This window comes from Delphinapterus leucas, unplaced genomic scaffold, assembly GCF_059928025.1.
Source record: "Delphinapterus leucas isolate spDelLeu-1000000601 "Yukka" unplaced genomic scaffold, BTC_Dleu_Yukka2 spDelLeu_asBTCV2_sq78, whole genome shotgun sequence".
NCBI lineage: Eukaryota > Metazoa > Chordata > Mammalia > Artiodactyla > Monodontidae > Delphinapterus > Delphinapterus leucas.
The window spans coordinates 107,074-126,980 of record NW_028322287.1 but is presented as its reverse complement, the minus strand read 5'-3'; the positions used below and the strand labels follow the sequence as shown (position 1 = coordinate 126,980).

Sequence of the window (19,907 nt, the reverse complement as noted above, 5' to 3'; positions counted from 1 at the left end):
TTAGGATTGGCGTGGACAGTCTTGAGTCTGTGAAAGTTGAGGGTCATGACGATGGTGTTTGTTGTATGTGAGTGTCTGTAAGTGTTTGATAGCTGCCACTTGTTTATCCTTGCAAAGTGGATTATATCTCCAAAGAGCTTGCCAAGAATAAATTTGAGCAGTGTAATTCTATCTGGTGACCTAAGGTCATAACTTTGTTATGTAAAAAGGCGGAACTGCCACAACAGGTTTTATGCTAGGAGAATAACGCAGACAGTTCTCAAATCTAAGATACAGTTTGCTTAAAATGATGTCCATGTGAATTGTTTCCCAAGCATGTGTACATCTTGCTTTGTTTTATCTTGTTTAGATGGTAAAACGTAAGGGCACAGGGCTTGTTCTTGTTCGGTCTTGATTTGGTCGGAATTCTAAACTACAGCATCTACAAGGGAACAGCTCTAGACCGTGAATCAGAAAGTGGAGTTTTGCTCTGAGAGATGGAGTTATAATGAATTACTATGGGTTATAATGAATTCGGGGAACGGATTTCGGACTTTAAGGGCTGACCTAGGAAATTCTTTGAAGCAGTGATCTTTACCAACATTGGGAATTGGGCTTGGTGACAGAGCTCTGCGGTCTTCCCCATCAACACGGACGGACGAGCTAGAAAAATCCTTTGTGTCAGTTGTGGTGACATTTGCTAACACTTGCCTCTGCTTTCTGTATCTCGCACAGATTTGCTTGCGTCTTTTGAGAAAGGCAGCTGAGGGGCAGTAAGAAAACCACTGTCAGATTCGGAATAAAACTAGGTTAGCGGAGGCCGGTTGTGTGTTTTGAAATCAGGCAGTAGGGGGAGATCTCCCACCTGACTAGCAAAGGCCTCTGGGGTGCCTTACAGGACCAGGCACTGGACTAGGCCCTTTGCAAATGAAAACCCTGCAAGGTAGACATTTTATAGACGAGGAAGCTGCGTCTCCATTTCTGTAATTTCCCGAAGGGAGGGGGCTCAGGGGCAGTTCACGTCAGCGCTGAGATTGGAATCTGGTTCTTGCTGCCACGCCGGACGGCCCCTCCATCCATGCAAGACACTCGGCGTTCAGCTCTGACCCTCTTGAGTAATTCCCAAGCAGGCTTCTGAGAGAGGATTGCAGAGGCTGACTCCTTTCACGGCTGAGAGGCTGCCTTCTGAGTGGAGAATTCAGAACATATTAGATGCCACATCCTTGATGATGGGTAATAACCTCATTAGGGTAGGAAGGAGACTTTGTGGTACGAGGAGAGAAAGGAGCAGCCAGCTGAAAGTTACTCATCTCGTTCATTTCTTCATGTTTCTCATGCTTGCTGTCAGTGAAGTGGTGAAGTGGTCATTGCGGGCTGAGAAGGAAGCTCCAGTGAATAGTCAAGACCTTGGGTTCTTCAGAGAGATTCCCAGAGCAGTGATGCCTGTATTTTCCAAGGACAAGACCAGCAGGCATCTTTCTTGACCAAGGAGTCATAAGGACTTTTTCCAACAAGTATCAAGCACTTAACTTGTAGGATCTGAATTCCTTCCTTCAGGGAGTTTGAATCTTAACAGGGAGCAAACCTTGACGCTAGAATGTGTATACGTATCAAGAGTTCCAGATGATGGGGGTGCCTTCCAAAGGAACAGCCGTGTGGCTCTGTCCTTCATCCAGGACGATCAACAATCCCGCTTTGCCTGGGTTTCCCAGGACAGGGGACTTCCAGTGCTAATACCAGGGTGGAGTTGGTCACCCCACTTTCAACAGTCTTTGTGGTCCTGGGCGGGTCACTTAGACTTTCTGGATCCTGGGGTCTGCATCTCTCTTTCTAGATGGCTTTTAAGTGCCTTTCCAGTTTCTTAGGATTGGCAGTTAGGTATGACTAATTCACAAGCCTGTGTTGGGGAGAGCATGTGGGCTAGAAGCTAGAGCTCTGAAGCCTTTGAGAGTGAGGATAAGAAATTAGTATCTGGTTGAGAACAATACCGGCTACTGTTCAGAAAGTTAAGTATGGTTAGGCAGTTAGGATAAAGTAACAGATACCTGTAATGAGGTGGGCTGAGCAGGTGCGCAAGACTGTAAACTCCTTTGAACTTGGGCCCACCTGCAACTTAAAAAAACAACAACAACAAAACGAAATTAGTGCAGACATTGATAAATACAGAGATTTGTCCCAAGACTCTGGGCTTTCTGGTTCTCTGGAAAGACTGAAAGATTCGGCCAACCCTAGACTGTCTACCCTCAAGCTGTCCCGTGTCTGGAGCTGCAGAGTGGCTGCTGCCGCTAGATGGGTCTCTGGTTTATCACGGCCCCCCTTTTCCCTCACCTACCACCCTCACCCCTCAGACTTGCTTTTCCCCCATTTTTCTCTCTGCGCACTTCAATTATCTGTCTGATAAGGTGGACAATTGAGCTCAATAGCGCTTAGAATTTGAGGGCACGCTTAACGTTGCGTTGGTTTCCTCGCCTTACCCAGGCCAATTGAGTCATCAGCTTGGGGAGGGTGGTGGGCTGACATTTGTGTTTAAAAAGTCTCCCCTGGTGATTCTGATGCACAGTGAGGGTTGAGAACCAGTGCCTCAGGGTTGAGAACCTTGATCCTGGGGTAGGTTTTGGTGGGGAGAAGCACCATGGGGCAGAGGAAATGAGGAAACAGTTCACCTGCCCCATTGGTTGGGGCTGTCACAATGTGAGCGCAACGTGAACTGAGCTCACTGGAAAAAAGTCAGGGAACATTTTTCAAAGCAAACATCCCGATGGCGTGTTCACGGCACATTTTGCCAAGGTATTAATAAACTCTCCCCAGGTCCTGCTGCACTGCTGCAGGCATTTAAATCATTATAATAATGATCATAGTATTTTGCACAGTGATTATAAAAGTATTTTTTAATGAGCTTATAAACCTAGCGGTCGTGAGAGGCGAGTGACATAAATTTAGTATATTCATTCGAGGCAAGGGATAAAATGGAGGGGGCACAGTTAAAATGAACTTCGGTGGTTTTCCGTTCTGCATAATGGCTTCATTCATGTATAATTCCCTCACTGTAAATCAGTTTCTGTCATCTGATGCCAACCTGCCCCTCCCTCTCCTGCCAGGATCGCATTCTAGGCTATGAGATTGTTCATCCTGAATTATCAAAACATTTGAGTAGCTGGTCAATAGAAGTCTGTTCTCATTTGAATCTTAAAATGGGAGGGACTTAGATACCCCCTGTTTCTGCGGCTTCCTTTTAAGGGCAGACAGAAACAAACTGAGATGTTAAGTGACTCATTCAAAACTGTCCCGAGTCCTGGAACTCTGTGCCTCAGGGTCCCCTCCCTCTGGTTTACAGCTACTCTCCCCAGGTCCCCAGGACTGCAGAGAAACTGGGTATCTCTCTTGCTGTGTACCCTTCCTCAAGCTTGCAGCTTGCAGTCAGTAGCTTCCAGAACTGCTATTCATCCTTTATCCCCTGATGCCTAGCCTGGAGCCTGGCATTAGTTGGAGCTTAAGAAATGAGGGGAAATGAAGGGAAGAGACCCAGTTTACATCACAGGGTCTCTGAAACCTCTGGGGGGCTTCTCTCCATCTCCTGAGCCCCTGGGACCCCCTGGTGTGGTGCCCTGGAGAGAGCCCCGAGTTCGCGTGTTCTGCACGGCTGTGTGGGAGGGTTGGTGGAGAAGGCACTTGTCTCTAAGGGCAGGGACCATCTCTTGAACCTTCCGTGTCTTCTCCACAACGTGTGGAACCACAGAGGGCACACCGCGTGCTCCTTCTGTGCATGTCTGTCTGACGGAGGTGTTAGTAATCTGCCATTTTCCTCCGGATAGCCTCTGCAGTGTAAGGTATGTGTGTGTTTTTACGCCCTTGCTATATACCTGGATGCCCAGCTCTAATATTTGGAATTATTTTGCTGATCACATAAATTTTAGTTGTGCCTCCTCATAACCTTTGAAATGAAGTCTCCACCGCGAGGCTCCACACTCAGCCCATTCTGGGTTCCCTCCCTGTCGTGAGAGCCAAGACACCTCGTAGCAGAGATGCTTTGCTGGGTGGGAGTGGGGTGGGGATAGGAGTGAGTGTTTGCAGGATCACCCGGGAAGTTGTTTTCTTTTCTAATCCCCAAATTGAAGCCCAGCTAGGATGACTAAAGCAAACTTAGGGGAGGAGGATGAGGGAGGCCTCTGCTCAGGGCTAAATGTTTTGAAAATTTTCCAGATGATTATTATATATCTCCCCAGCTCCTCATTTGAAAAGAGCTGCCTTACCGGGTTTCCTTGAAATTGGGGGAAACCCTAACACTCGGTGGAAAGCAACTGATAATTTATTAAGTGCTTATTGTCGTGGGCCGAGCAAGTGATTTAATCCCTTTGGTGTTTTGCAGACTCACTCCATTTATTCATCAGTGAGACACCTTCGAGGTGTGAGGCTCTCTGTTAGATGCTGAGGCATCCGAGAACCATGGTTAAGCCTGATGGCCGGGGTCTTCAGCAGCTCTGCCACCTGATAGCTGTGTGGCCTTGATTGCTTGGTCGTTCGTACCTCAGTTTCCCCGCTGTAAATGGGGACGTCATCAGCTGAGAGGATGTGTGTTAACAGTGATACCGGCCAGCTCTTACTGCAGTGAGGAGGAGGACAGCCCTGCTTTCAGAGAGTGGGTAGTTGGGTAGCAACCAGGGTCCAGCAGGGAAGCACCGTGGTCAGCACATGTGACATTTGACCCCGTCTGTGCTTTTCACATCTCACCATACAGTCTTCCCTCCCTCTGCACCCCCCATCCATGCCTCATTTATCTATAAATGAGGAGCTCAGCTATATGAATTTATCGAGAAATATCCCCGAATCCTGTATTACATCTTGTTAATGAGTGAGGTGGTGCAGTGTCATTATCGTGAAGATCAGTTCTGGTCAGAATCATAGGCTGATGCTCCCAGGCCCTCCTGAGAGGCTGCTGGCACTTCTACCAGATGGCCCTAAACTGTGGTCCTTTTCTGCAGTTAGTTTCTGCGCTGTCATCTTCATTCACGCCCTCCCGACTTCTAAAATTCCTAATCTCTCACCACTAGAGTAGAACCAGAGGTCACCAGGAGGAACCAAATGACTAGACTTGTTCCATCAATATGCTGGGCTTTGTGCAAACAACTTAGGACCCAGTCTGAGAGTTCTTGAGGAGAGACTGTATCCTTCTGACCTACCCTCTGTCTCCCTTTTCTGCTTTTAAGGATCCTTTGATTACAGTGAGCTCACCGGGATAAGCCAGGATCATCTCCCTATTTTAAGGTCATCTGATTAGCAGCCTTCATTCTATCGATACCATAATCCCCCTTTGCCATGTAATGTAACAGGTTCTGGGGATGAGAATGTGGACATATTGGGAGGACCATTAATCTATGTGCTATAGTTTTGTTCCTTTTTGTTTAACTAATTACTTACAATATGTTTCAAAAAGGATTAAAATATGTGATACAGGAAGATATAAAAATACATTTAAGATTAAGGGGGAGGGCTTCCCTGGTGGCGCAGTGGTTGAGAGTCCACCTGCCAATGCAGGGGACACGGGTTCGTGCCCCGGTCCGGGAAGATCCCACATGCCGCGGAGCGGCTGGGCCCGTGAGCCACAACTACTGAGCCTGTGCGTCCGGAGCCTGTGCTCCGCAACGGGAGAGGCCACGACAGTGAGAGGCCTGCGTACCGCCAAAAAAAAAAAAAAAAAAATTAAGGGGAAACAGATGAGGCAGGGAGAAAATAAGAGGACATTTAGAGTCAGGAATGAGGTTTAAACACAAAATAGACACCAATTTACTTCCTGGAAGTGGACTGTGATTTGGCTTTGAGCTTTTCCTAGCCACTCTCTTGAAGGGGGAAGCAATGTCACTTAATATTTTACCATGTCATTGAGTAAGATCCAACCAGTTGTTTAGATGCCCAGATGATACTAAGATGAAAGAGAACTTTCTTCTCTAGGTCCTTCTGAATACAAGAAGAATAATGAGAAAAACCTTTGTCAGGTTTACAGTAAACCCAGAGATATGTTTTATCTGGCCATTTCCTTTTTTACTTTTCTTTTTTTTTTGTGCGGTACGCGGGCCTCTCACTGTCGTGGCCTCTCCCGTTGCGGAGCACAGGCTCCGGACGCGCAGGCTCAGCGGCCATGGCTCACGGGCCCAGTCGCTCCGCGGCATGTGGGATGTTCCCGGACCGGGGCACGAGCCCGTGTCCCCTGCATCGGCAGGCGGACTCTCAACCACTGCACCACCAGGGAAGCCCTGGCCATTTCCTTTTTTACTGCCTTCTATTTTAGGTCAAATATGTACATTGCTTTGAAGATTTCTTCCAAGACATGTCGACTGCGGTCAGGCCAAATCCAGAGATTGGAAAAGTCTAGAGCAGCAGTTGCCATGTGATGGTTCTCATGCCCTGGGGGTTCTTGAGGTGTCCTGGGCTTTCATTCTGAATGCTGGTGATGTCCTTTTCACCATTTCTATTTTTCAAAGTCATTAAATAAAATAGATATTTACATATATGATCTCCGATCCCACTTTAAGATGGAAGAGTTTGAAAGCCTGCCAGCATTTATCAAGAGCTTGCATTGTGGTTAGTAGTTCTGTACCAGCAACCCAGGAAGTTTTTGGAGATGCTATGTTATAAAAATATGTGTATCCCCAATGGACTGTTGGTTACAGGCACGATGCATTAGGAACACTCAGGGCAAAGTATAAATTATTGAGCATTTTACTGATAATTCTGCCGATTTTCCTCCAGATTTTCTTCCCTTCTAGCCACAAGTTGGATTCATCTGATCAGAAATGTTTTGGCATATCTTACAGTATTTTTAAAAAAAATCAATATTTAGAGAAAATGTTTTGACCGTGATAGTCACTTTGTCTTTTAATTTATTAGAATTAAAGACTCATACACCTGGAATTTGTTATTTGTGGAGAAATGCTTTCAAATAGCTGCCGGAAACCACCTGTCTTATCCTGATACTTAGAAACAAAACATGGAAAACTTAGAAAATAAACTTAACGGGGGATTGGAGATGCCAGTTAATCACACCCTTCCTCCCTTCTGGGTTCTGAAGTAGAGAGAATAGTAGAAGCCAGATGATGATTACAGAACCAGCTTTATTAGAGCAAAGCTGAGTTGGAAGATGGGTCTTGGGTGCCAGACTTCTGATCCATCCTAGATAGAAATCTACACAGCTGCCCTGGTGATTGCCAGGAAGCCTTGGGTGGACTCAGCTGGGTAGGGAAGCCCCGCCTCTTTAACTCCTGCGGGCAGGGAAAGGGGGAGTGCACCTCCTGAGGGCAGGAAGCCCAGCAGTCATGCCCCGCCTCCCCGCGCCTCGGCTGAGATGCTGTCCTTCCTCCCCAAGAAGACCTGTGAACACTGATGAAAGAGCAGTAATAGTCTCCTCTGTGGTTCTTTCTGGGAAATGGAGCACACGTTTTGCATGAAAATGTGTCCAGAGGAAGTAAAGAGTCCTCCCTTTATAAACCATTTGATTTGTTGTTTTCAAATTCAGATACAAGAAATCCAAACATTGGGCTGTTTCCTGTCTAGTTTTGATGCTGGGGCCGGTAATTAGATTGCTCTCTGGTTTTGAATAGACGTTGGGTCCCCACGCAAAATGTATACTAATAAGACTGTAATTGTGAAATTGATTTTGTTGACCAGTCATACTTTTTTCTTACATAATTAGATGCTGTGTGTTACACGCTAAATGAGTAAAAGGTAATTCGTCATTAATCATTTTGCACATGAACAAAGATGTTATCAAAATGAATGAACTTCATAAACTAATATCTCGTTTCAAAAATGAAATAGGAGTTAAGAAAGGATTAGAAAGTTCCTATGGTATGTGTGCCTATGCGTATGTGTGTGAGAGAAAGAAAGACTGTTAAAGGAGCTTGTTTGTTACAAAAGGTTGGGCAAAGTCGATCAAGAACATTAGATGGATTAAGTCATCCTTCAAATAGTTTCTTTCAGAAAGAACTTAAGTCATCTTTCAAAAATAGTTTCTTTCAGCAAAGCTTTGAAAGGCTTTCAGTGGCCATAAAGTCAGTTAGTTATATGCCCTGGAAGATATCAGAATTAGACGCATTTCTAGAAACTTAAATATTGGTTCACATCATCTTAGGCAAAATTAAGGCCCTGTTAAAGGATGCTTACCTGAGTTGAAGGCTCTTTCACTTTGAAGTCATGTAGGACAATAGTCAGGATCCTTAAGCAGGTTTTCTAAACTGCGCACTCGAGCAATTAAAAGACAACAAAAGCCCAATAACCCCCTGCTGATATCTGACTTTGAGCAGCACAGAGTATATGATGGGTAGTAAAAGCACTCCTAATTCACAATGATAAAACCCTGCCATCTGCAGATGTCATTCTCATCTCAGCAGGATGCATCTTACAGTAACTCAAAGAGTGTCTGTAAGACAGCTGGTCTTCCTGACATGTCTCCAGTTTATTCAGAAGTAATACCAAATCATTAAGTTCTTTGCACATTATGAAAAGGAGAAGAATTGTGCCACATTCTCCATCACCCCCCACTGGAAAGTAGTGTCCGATTGGCCCTCATTCTTAGTATCCTGGATGAGATAAAAAACAATGCGTCTGGGCTTCCCTGGTGGCGCAGTGGTTGAGAGTCCGCCTGCCGATGCAGGGGACACGGTTTCGTGCCCCGGTCCGGAAAGGTCCCACATGCCGCGGAGCGGCTGGGCCTGTGAGCCACGGCCACTGAGCCTGCGCGTCCGGAGCCTGTGCTCCACAACGGGAGAGGCCACAGCAGTGAGGCCCGCGTACCGCAAAAAACAAAAAAAACCAACGTGTCTCTAAACTTTAATGTGCAAACAAATACCTGAGGATCGCGTTCTAAATACCAGTTCTGATTCGGTTGGTCTGGGATTGGGCCTTAGATTTCTAACAGTCTACCAGCTTATCTCAGTACTGCTGGTCTGCAGGCCAGGTTTATTTTGTTTTGTTTTGTTTTTTTTGCGGTATGCGGGCCTCTCACTGCTGTGGCCTCTCCCGTTGCGGAGCGCAGGCTCAGTGGCCATGGCTCACGGGCACAGCTGCTCCACGGCATGTGGGATCTTCGCAGACCGGGGGAAAAACCCGCGTTCCCTGAATCGGCAGGCGGACTCTCAACCACTGCGTCACCAGGGAAGCCCCTCGCAGGCCAGGTTTTGAGTAGCAAGGTTATAGAGGTGCTGGTTACTAGATGCATTGGTACATATTGAGGCCATTAGTTTAGCCTCAGATAATCTCTCATCTTTGGAGCCAAATGCCAAGGAGAGGTTAATAAAAACCCTAACAGTCCAGCAAGTCCTTCCATGGTGTAGAGGTCTAACAGGGCTCTATAGTGGACTAGCTCTTCCTGAAAGACGGCCTCCTTGGGCAGGGCTTCTTGGGCATTGGTCTGAGAAGACCAGCGCATGATTCTTTAAGGAGAAAACCAGAGTGCCTTGCATGTAGATTGTCTAATAAGCCAGTTCGACTGCATTTGTCCAGAGTAGAGAGTTTATCATTTTAAATACTGGGCTAGACCATGTTTTGGATCCCACTAGGTAGGATCCATAGACATGATAGAAAAGACATCTTTCCAAGAATGTAATAGTTATCATGTTTGCCTGTGTATTAAATAAAAATACCCCAGCTTGGGCCGCACCTCAGACCAAGTTAATCAGAATCTTGAGGTTTGAGACCTGGCAGCTGTCTTTTTTTTAAAAAAAAAAGGAGCCCTGGTGATTCTTAAGTGTATCACGGTTGGGAGGCCTGGATTTCGGCAATCCTTAACTCTGAGGGCAGGGAACTCTCCTGAGGTGCTCCATTTTAGCTTTGACCTTCATTTATAAATTCAGGGACAAGTAAGCATCTGGTGGTTGAGTTCTTACCTAAGAAAGTTCAGACTGGGGCCATTTATGACCCAGGTTCTGCCAGAGCCTGGGCTTTGCGTTCCATGGGGATTTGCTATAACCCCGTTTTAGAAGTGATGGGAAATTCATTAAACCATTTACGTTTGATAAGCCTCTGAGTGGCCACTTTCGCTGATGGTGTGTGCATGTTCGCGTGTGTGCACTCATCTTCTCACTCACCAGCTAGTTTTTATTTATTTATTTATTGGCTGCGTGGGTCTTCGTTGCTGCGTGCAGGCGTTCTCTAGTTGGGGCAAGCGGGGGCTACTCTTCATTTTGGTGGGTGGGCTTCTCATTGCGGTGGCTTCTCTTGCGGAGCACGGGCTCTAGGCCCGCGGGCTTCAGTAGTTGTGGCTCGCAGGCTCAGTAGTTGTGGCTCATGGGCTCTAGAGCACAGGCTCAGCAGTTGTGGCGCACGGGCTTAGTTGCTCCGTGGCCTGTGGGATCTTCCCAGACCAGGGCTCGAACCCGTGTCCCCTGCATTGGCAGGCGCATTCCCAACCACTGTGCCACCAGGGAAGTCCCTGCCAGCTAGTTTTTAAAATCTTTTAACCTGCTGGTCTTTATCAGATCTCGTGCTTGAAAGGCTGTCCCGTTCCTGCAGACAGTGCACACTCTTGAGCCAGCCCCAGCGTGTGCTGCTCTCCAGGTGGAGGAGTGGGGTCCTGGGGTGATTGACTTGTAGGGTTCGGGGAGCACTTGTTGAATAATGAGCTTTATCTTCAGGGCATTGTCCTAGTTTTTGGAAGTAATTTTGCTGATTTTTGTGACTTTGGTTTTCTTGATTACCGGGGCCATCTGGGGCCTGTTGTCATTCGTGGGTGTTTTTTTCTACGCATAAGGAGTTGCCGGAAGTCTGATCCTCAGAGGAAAAAAGTGCATTTTGTACTCTTACCATAAAATTCCTTTGTGGCTTTACTGTCCTTTGGCTCTGAGTGGAAGTGAATCTTTGAGTTTCTCATCCAACATCAAGGAGACCTACCTAACGAATATACACACCACGTGATCTTTACACAGACCATTCCTTTTTTCTTCCTAGAGAGTCATCATCGACCTGTCACAATGTGTGTTCATGGTTTCCTGGGCTGGAAGCCAGATGACAGTCCTTTTCTATTTAAGACTGTCTGATGTAGCATCATCCAGCTTTTGTCTTCTCAAAGCCTTCTTCCCCGTACCTTGATTTGTAGACTAGGATCTTTGTGGAGTGGAGCGTCAGTGACATATACTAATTAGTACATGGGGGCATAGCCAGCCCAGGCAGGAACTCCGTGGCGGGTGCCAGGATAGTGTTGGCACCGAGGGATGTGGAAGAAAATGAGACTCCTGGTCAGTCACCTTGGGACAGCGTCAGGAATCCGCCCTCCTCTCCTCTCTCTGTGGCCTCTAGTCTTAGCTCAGGGCTCTGAGCCTGCGCATCTTCAGGGCTGGTGACTGGCTCCTGAGTTTACTTGGTTTGCTTCTCCTTGCCCTGCGATCTAGTCCTATGGGCTGCCCTTCCCTGAGCCTCATCCTATGGGGCGGGTAAGGTCCTGCTGATGGGCTAAAGCACTGGTTATCAACCTGGGTGCTTTTATCCTTTAGGGAACATTTGACAATGTCAGGAGACATTTATGTTGTCACAGTTGGTGGTGGCGGGTTCTAATGGCATCTATCTCTAACGGCGTGTAGTAGCTAGAGGACAGGGATGCTGCCTAACATCCTACAACACGCAGGACAGCCCCCTGTGACAAAGAATGCTCTGGCCTCAAACGTCAATTGTGCCAAGAATCGAGACACCCTGGATTAAATGGATTTATTTCATTTTTCAGGGACCCGTGCTTTTCTTTTTTTTCGCAGTACGCGGGCCTCTCACTGTTGTGGCCCCTCCCGTTGCGGAGCACAGGCTCCGGACGCGCAGGCTCAGAGGCCATGGCTCACGGGCCCAGCCGCTCCGCGGCACGCGGGATCTTCCCGGACCGGGGCACGAACCCGTGTCCCCTGCATCTCAAGCAGTGCGCCACCTGGGAAGCCCAACCCGTGGTTTTTGTTTTGGTTTAGTAGATGTTTTCAGAATTCTTAGCATTGCTGTGGTTTCATTTTTTTTTGTTGATGGGAAATTCTGTCAACTGAGAACAACCTGTGAGCCTGGTAAATGAAACTTAGAGAACATGGGACGATTCTTATCCAGAAGTGACAGCTTCCTTCTCACTCCTTTGTCCACCTGCCAATAATGTGCACACCTCCTGCCTGAGAGGCAGAGTCAGAATACAGTTCATCCATGTGTGTTTCCAACTGTTTTCCCTGCCCCTCTGCTCCCCCTAGTGGACATGACCACATGCACAGTGGCCAGAGGACAGTTGGGAGGGAGTGGAGGGTGGGATGGAACAGAGGGGGCAGGAAGGAAGGCCTGTTCTGGATACAGAGTCAATAGCCTTATTACAGTGTTTGAAAATTTACTTAGCTGTTGATGCCAGTTATGGAGCCCTGAACTACACTTAGCAAGCAGTGTAGCTGCAAGGCCGATCCTGCTTCAGGTGGGCAGGGCTGGCTGTTTCCCTTCCCCGCCCACACCAAGAATGCAAGTGCAGCCTAATAAATGCAAACTGGGCACAGGACTGTCTTGGTTTGATCCCTTCAAAGGTAAAAGGGATAAGCCGACGACCCAGCAATCCCACTACTGGGCATATACCCAGAGAAAACCATAATTCAGAAAGACACATGCACCCCAATGTTCATTGCAGCACTATTTACAATAGCCAGGTCAAGGAAGTGACCTAAATGCCCATCGACAGACGAATGGATAAAGAAGATGTGGCACATATATACAGTGGAATATTACTCAGCCATAAAAAGGAACGAAATTGGGTCATTTGTAGAGACATGGATGGATCTAGAGACTGTCATACAGAGTGAAGCAAGTCAGAAAGGGAGAAATGAATATCGTATATTAACGCATATATGTGGAATCTACAAAAATGGTACAGATGAACCGGTTTGCAGGGCAGAAATTGAGACACAGATGCAGAGAACAAACGTATGGACACCAAGGGGGGAAAGTGGCAGGGGGTGGGATGGTGGTGGGATGAATTGGGAGATTGGGATTGACATGTATACACTGATGTGTATAAAATGGTTGACTAATAAGAACCTGCTGTATAAAAAAATAAATACAACAGAATTCAAAAAATAAAAAAAAATGAAGTAAAAGGGACGGGCCATGTAAGGCCCAGGCATCAGAAAGTAGCCACCCCTCTCCCCCCGTTTCGAGAATAGCAAAGGTGTGTTGCTTTAGTGGGTGTCTTTTGGTTAGTGACTCAAGATAAGACTTGTTTAGCCGGTTCTAAAAAGAACACGCTGTTTTCACTTCAAATGTGTTTTTCCTGTTTATAAAGGCCCAGAATTTGTCAGAGAACCGAGTCAGGAAAGTGGAAGAGAAAGGGCCCGTCCGTACGTGTTCCAGCAGTATCCCCACCACCGTTAGTTCCTGGGCTCCTTTGCTCCACAGATTGGGAGGAGAGCTCGTGGCTAGCACAGCTGTCAAGGACTCACACCTTATATTGGGGGCTGGCTTCAGTTTGGTGGCACCGAGCCGTCCAGGGAGTGAGCATCTTAGCCTCGGAGCATCTTCCCAGGAATTTGGGCTTATTGTGGAAGAAAAGACTGCTTTGCTTGTCCTTCCCTCCTGCTCAGTTTCTCCTTTTAACAACAGAACACACCATATTTAGAGCTAGACTCCCACCCCAGCCTAGGCCATCTGCCTGCCTTGCACCAGTAATTCTGTGAATGTATGTTTTTCTTCCTTTCATCTGCTGATTCTCCCAGCTAGCTCCTCGAGGTTGGGGGGACATCGCAGTAGACTCACAGTACCTTACTGTCACCAGACTGTGGTTTCTGGTTGGTGTTTCATATTGATACGTCTCTTCCATTTTGAGTTTCTGCAGGCAGCTGAGAGACGCAGCTTGGTGTGGTGGAGACCACATCGGATCAGGAAGCAGAACTTGAGTTATGGTTTGATTCTGACTCCAGTTGGAAACAACGTTTTCGGGACCTCAGTGTCCTTCTCTGTGAATCAAGAGTTTGTGCTTGGTTATTATGTTCCTAAGGAAGATCTCATGTAGTGTCCCAGTCTGCATGAAGGTACTTTATACATTTTAATTTATCCTACTTCCTTTTAAAGTCAATGACTAGGCCAGTGAGCTGCTCTGGTGAGCAGAGTTGGGAGTGGTGTGCACTCATGTCAGGGTTAGCACACAGTTGATTTCTGTGCCGCATTTTGGTTGCAAAATAGTGGAAGTCCAGATTCACCCTGATAGCAGATGTTAATGGCTAGTATTTTTGTTTTAACACAGTTTTCCAAGCACTCTAAGTTGCTCTTAATGTAAATTTGTACTGAGGCTGGAAAGAGAAGTAGTAGGCAATTGTTTCAGAGTTGAGTCATTAGCATTCTCTAAAGACTTTTATTGCAACTTATAATTAGGAGTGATCAGACACATGTCTTTGAAACTTACAGTTTAGGACTGACCCTCATCTAGCATTTAATCGGGGTCTCATAGTGTTTGCTGTTGTGCAGTTTTACATGAGTAGATATGTGGACCTGAATTTTATAAAAAAATTAGCAAACAAGACCACTGCCAAGCATTAATTTTCCTGAGCAAATTAGCGTAGGATTTCAAAGTTCAAACTCCACATACAGAGGTATGTGGAAGTTTTGTTGAAAATCTCTATAGTATAAGACTTTTTCTAACCAGTTGTTTTAAGAGAAGATACTTTAAACAACGGGGAGTTCATTCAGTTACCCCTCATCACCCTTCTGATCTTTTCCTGTCACCATCTCGGATACCCAGTGATGAAACCAACAGCCTCCCCCAGAGTTCCCCTCAACTTGTTTCCCCTCTCATCCCTTGTCTTGGACATCATTTTGGTCCCACAGTCACTGCCCCTTCTAGAATTATCTTCTGAAGCTGTTTTTCCTTTTCTTCCCCCCTTATTAGTACCCATCTACCACCATATCCTCTTTAGTTTAACCCCATCTAGTCAAGGGCATAATGATCCTTCACTGCTATGTGACAGATCTTAGGGTTAAAAACTCCCAAAAGGTGAGGTCAACTTACAGTCTCAGAGTGCCTGGCTTCTTTGTGCTTCACACCAGGAGGTGGCCCTGGAGGTCACTGCTCATTTGTGTTTCATCATCTCATCCCCATCATCCTGTTTTTTCATCTGGCAAACACATAATGACCATCCCCGGTGTGCAAGGCAGTCCCATTCCTTGCACTTCCTGTCTTTAGAGAACTTACAGAGAAATGAAAGAAAAGATCATCTGACAGAGCAGTAGGTAAGCTCTTTAGAAAGAGCACGTACTGCTGGGAGTGCTCCAAGGAGGATGCGCCCTCCTCAGTCCAGGGAGCCAGGGGAGGTTTTAGGCAGGATGTGGGGTTCAGTTGTGAGACAGGGGCGGGGTTTCCAAGGCAACGTGGATGAACACAGCAGACTCAGAATTTCTTTATTTTTTATAGTTTAACGTATATTAATAGCAAACTTACAGGAACAGCACGGAAAACAGACAACATTAAAAATATGTACCTGCATGTAGGACACCTCAGTTAGAAAAGTATAGTGAATGGATGGAATCCACTGTGTGATAAAAACGCTACAAACACCATTTAGTTTCAGTCAACGAGAAATTTACCTGTTTTAAAAAAAATCCAAATGCTGGCACTGTCCAGAAAAATTTAACAGGTTTATTTATAATTGTTACAAGGTTGAACTGCTGAAACTTGTTCGTGGAAACATTTTGACTTGCATTAATGCTTCATGTCCCCGCGTTGATATTAAAAATTCACACACACCTGAAAATGGAAAAACTGCCAATACCTGATTTCTGTCACCCCCCGTTTTTCCACTTACAGTCATATACTTAGGTACCTTTTGACCCCATGGGAAAAAAATATCTAACGTTCAGAACTACCAATAGCAGGAAGAAGAGAATATATTTTTTTAAAGAATGAAATGTTTCCCGTCAGAGTGGATTCTTAAGCACGTTCTCCATGTATGCGGCGCGCTAGCTGGATGTCTTTTGGCATAATTGTTGCACATTTGGCATGGATATCTCCTAGGTTGGTGTCTTCAAAAAGGCTAGCCAGAGAGGCCTCGCCTGCCTTCTGCAAAGCACCAAGAGCTGTACTCTGGAAGCGCAGATCTGCTTTGAAGTCCTGAGCAACTTCCCGCGCCAGACGCTGGAAGGGGAGTTTGCGAATCAGCAGGGCCTGTAATGGTGAGGTTTCTTCACCCCTCCAGTAGAGGGCGCACTCTTGCGAGCAGCTTTCGTACCCAGTTGCTTCCTCGGTGTTTTACCACCGGTGGATTTGCGGGCAGTCGGCTCTGTACGAGCCATGGTCTATAGCGACCTCCTCCCTTACCCTGTTCCCTTCGGCTGGAGCTCGGCGAGCTAGACCAGGCGGCGCTGGCGTTGGAGAGCGACCACCGCACGGCGGCAGCTGCGAACACAATTAGGATTTCTTGAATGTTGCTGCCGAGGGTGAGGCGAGAGGTAGGCCCTGACAGCCACCATTTAAAGACAGGTGGGAAGATGGGGTGGTCCGTAGTAGGACAGCAGAGGTGTGTGAATGACAGTTCGAGCGGTGCTACCCATGGGAATGTGGGACCGGCAAGCTGTGTCGAGATTGTCCTGTGGGCAGTGAGGAAAAGATCATATCTCTCTGGTTGGGGCTGACATCGCTCCTGAAGGGACGGGCATTTCCAGCCTCATCCATCCTCCGACGACACAGGTCCTGATGTAAGAAGTGGTCCTCCAAGGATGGTGGATGGGCCTCTGAAGGAACTTCTTCACTGCTTCATCAGTCTGGCTTTGACCCCATTGGCATGGGGCTGTTTTTGAGAGCGCCCTCAAGTGGTTTGAGAAATTGGCATCCGGCAGGCAAAGCAGGTCTTGCCTCAGAGGGTGGCCCGGGAGGTTGATCCAGAGCTGGGAAGGACAACTGTGTCTTGTAAACGGAGTGGCACATTTCTCTGTACTTCCTTCTGGCGCTGGGCCTGTGGTCAGCCCTTAGTAAGGGCACAACCTTACCTTGGCTGTGCTGTGGGCAGTGGGGGAAGGGTGGCTCCTTGCTGGGGCCACAGTGCGCCCCGAGGCTTATCTGCCTGTCTTCAAATTCAGCTTCTACCCCAACTTTGGAGGTGGGCTTGCTTGCTTGCTTTTTTTTTCATAACAGCTTTATTGAGATATGTTTCACGTATCATCCAATTCTCCCATTTAAAGTATATAATTCAGTGTTGGTTTTTTTTTTTTTTTTTAGAATATCCACAGAATTGTGCGTCCATCACCACAGTCCATTTTAGAACATTTTCATTACCACCCAGAATAAACCTGGCAGGCCTTAGTTGTCACCTTCCAGATCCCCCATCCTCTCAAGCCCTAAGAAACTACTCTTGTAAGTTCTACTTCTAGAGATGTGCCTATTCGAGACATTTCATATAAATGCAGTCATACAATATGTTGTGTTTTGTGACTGCCTTTTTGCCTTTTTTCACTTAGCATGGTGTTTCCAGGGATCGTCCATGTTGTAACATGTATCAGTGCTTCATTTCTTTTTATTGATGAATAGAACTCCGTTGTATGGGTTTGCCCCATTTTGGTCATCCACTTGTCAGTTGATGACCATTTGGGTTGTTTCATTTTTTGTCTATTGTGAATAATGTTGCTGTGAACGTTCATGTATACGTTTTTGTGTGGGCGCACATGCTTTTATTTCTTTTGGGAGAATTCCTAGGAGTGGAGTTAGCTGGGTCTTATGATAACTGTCTGTTTAATCATTTGAGGAAGTGCCAGACGGTTGTCCACACCGGCTGCACCATTGTACAGTCCCACCCACAGGATATATAGGGTTCTCATTTCTCTACATCCGCACCAACACTTGCTCTTATCTGTCTTGTTTGACTATAGTCATCCTAATGGATGGGAATTGGTATTTCATTGTGCTTCTGATTTGGGTTTCCCTAATGGCTAATGATGTTGAGTGTCTTTTCATATACTTTTATTTTTGAAATTAAGATGCATTTCCTTGCCACAGATCTTTTTTTGTTTGTTTGTTTGCTGTACGCGGGCCTCTCACTGTTGTGGCCTCTCCCGTTGCGGAGCACAGGCTCAGTGGCCATGGCTCACCGGCCCAGCCGCTCCTCGGCATGTGGGATCTTCCCAGACCGGGGCACGAACGCGCGTCCCCTGCATCGTCCTTGCCACAGATCTTTGATCACACATTTCGTTGAGGAGTGAATGGGAAGGGAGGAAGTGCACGCTGCTCACAAGTACAAGAATAGAGGAGATGCATTAGGGTGATTAGTGTCCGTGATGAATCTAGAAGCGTAACATTAGGAACAGACTTGGTACAAACTTCTTTCTGGAGGAGGATAGATGAAGCCATGGCCCTGGGCTGTCACTACTCTGGTTGGCAACAAGACCTTTTGAGATATACTGTGTAGCCCCTTTTGTGCCTTACTGAATCCAGTTTGGGAGAGGATCCAGCTGTTTGTTAGGAGATCAGGAGGCAGGCAGATTTTTAGCCCGACTGACAACATTTTGATGGCTGTTGTTCTGTGGCCTCTTGATTAGTATCATAGCCATGACTGATAATTATCATGAAGTCCTTTCATGGCTCCAACACCCTCTGGTATGGATTGCTGTCCTATTATTGTCCTGTTACTGTTGCAGTTAGGGATGTCTCCCTAATGATGATTTTGAAGAGTCTTTTTAAATTCTTTCTTTCTGGTAGGAATTGTAGAGATGGATTCCAATTTAATTCTGTGTGTGTGTGCTGATATAGATGCTGTTATTTCAAACTCTGGATTTCATCGGAGAAAGGAATATTTCTGGCAGTTCTGTAGTCACTTAAAATCTGGGCCCTCAATAGTCAGAACTGTGCTCTGAACTTAGAGATTTTCACTCCAAATTTTTATGTCTCTGAGCTGGAAAAATTTAACCACGACTGGGTTTCTTGACCATCCTTTTGCCCCTCAAATGCACCACCTGGGTGGTCCTGACTGTCCCCAAGGTCAAGGCAGAGAAGCACGCCACCTTGTACTGGGTCCTTGCTTAGTTCTTTTGTTTTTGGGTACGCGGGCCTCTCACTGTTGTGGCGTCTCCCGTTGCAGAGCACAGGCAGTCTCCGGACGTGCAGCCTCAGCAGCCATGGCTCACGGGCCCAGCCGCTCCGCGGCATGTGGGATCTTCCCAGACCGGGGCACAAACCCGTGTCCCCTGCATGGGCAGGCGGACCCTCAACCACTGCGCCACCAGGGAAGCCCCTTGCTCAGTTCTTGAGCCTGGTCTTTCCTTTGCTTAAACTTTGCAGCCTTGAGCAGCTTCTTCAGGGGGGGTTCATCGAGGAAGCGGAGCAGGCCTTCCTATCTGAAAGCTGACAGGTAATTCCTGTCTGCACGTGCGGCTGTCTCCTAAAATAGCAAAAGAAAATTACCAGAGACTGTCTTTCTTGGTACAGCACCTCGTTTACTTGCTCTGGGAAAATACCTTCAGCCCTGGGGTGACATCGGGTAACTGGCGTGGGTTATCGAAAAGGAAGTGCAGACATTTCCTGGGGAACTAAGGGCAGCACCGGTTAGAAGGGTGGCTTCTAAAGCGTCAGCTCCTTGAGGGTGGGAGCCCTGTCTTGTTCCCAGTTCAGTCCCCAGGGCCTGATGACAACAAGTGGGTCCTTGCTCAGTGTATCCTTGTAGAAGGAGTGGATGGCAGGCGCCTTTCATCTGGCCCACGTTAGAGGGGCTGAATGAAGTGCCATAGTGCCTGGGCGACTAGCTCATTCAGTCAACAGGTATTTTATTTGTGCCCCGTGGGTCACTCTCTGTCTCTGAGAACATAAGCGGGGGAGTCTTTTAAAGGATGTCATGGATCCTACACAGAAACTGGTAAAAAAAAAAAAAAAAAAAAAAGCAAGGTAGACAGACAAGTGTTTTACAACTTCAGACTGGGGAGGAGCATCACAGTGGAGAGCGGTGGACCAGAGGAACTTATGTGATAAAGGG

General features: G+C 46.8%; 2 protein-coding genes across 3 annotated transcripts in view; one reads left to right on the top strand and one right to left on the bottom strand.

Moving 5' to 3' along the window:
- LOC149743804 (alpha-1,6-mannosylglycoprotein 6-beta-N-acetylglucosaminyltransferase A) overlaps positions 1-19,907 on the top strand; it is a 239,955-nt gene that overhangs the window by 114,157 nt on the left and 105,891 nt on the right. The window lies entirely within an intron of this gene.
- LOC149743805 (histone H3.3-like) lies at positions 11,415-18,143 on the bottom strand. Its single transcript, XM_089906142.1, is given in 2 exon segments — positions 11,415-16,113; positions 16,116-18,143. Coding segments are annotated over 2 exon segments (360 nt in total). The 5' UTR covers positions 16,246-18,143; the 3' UTR covers positions 11,415-15,883.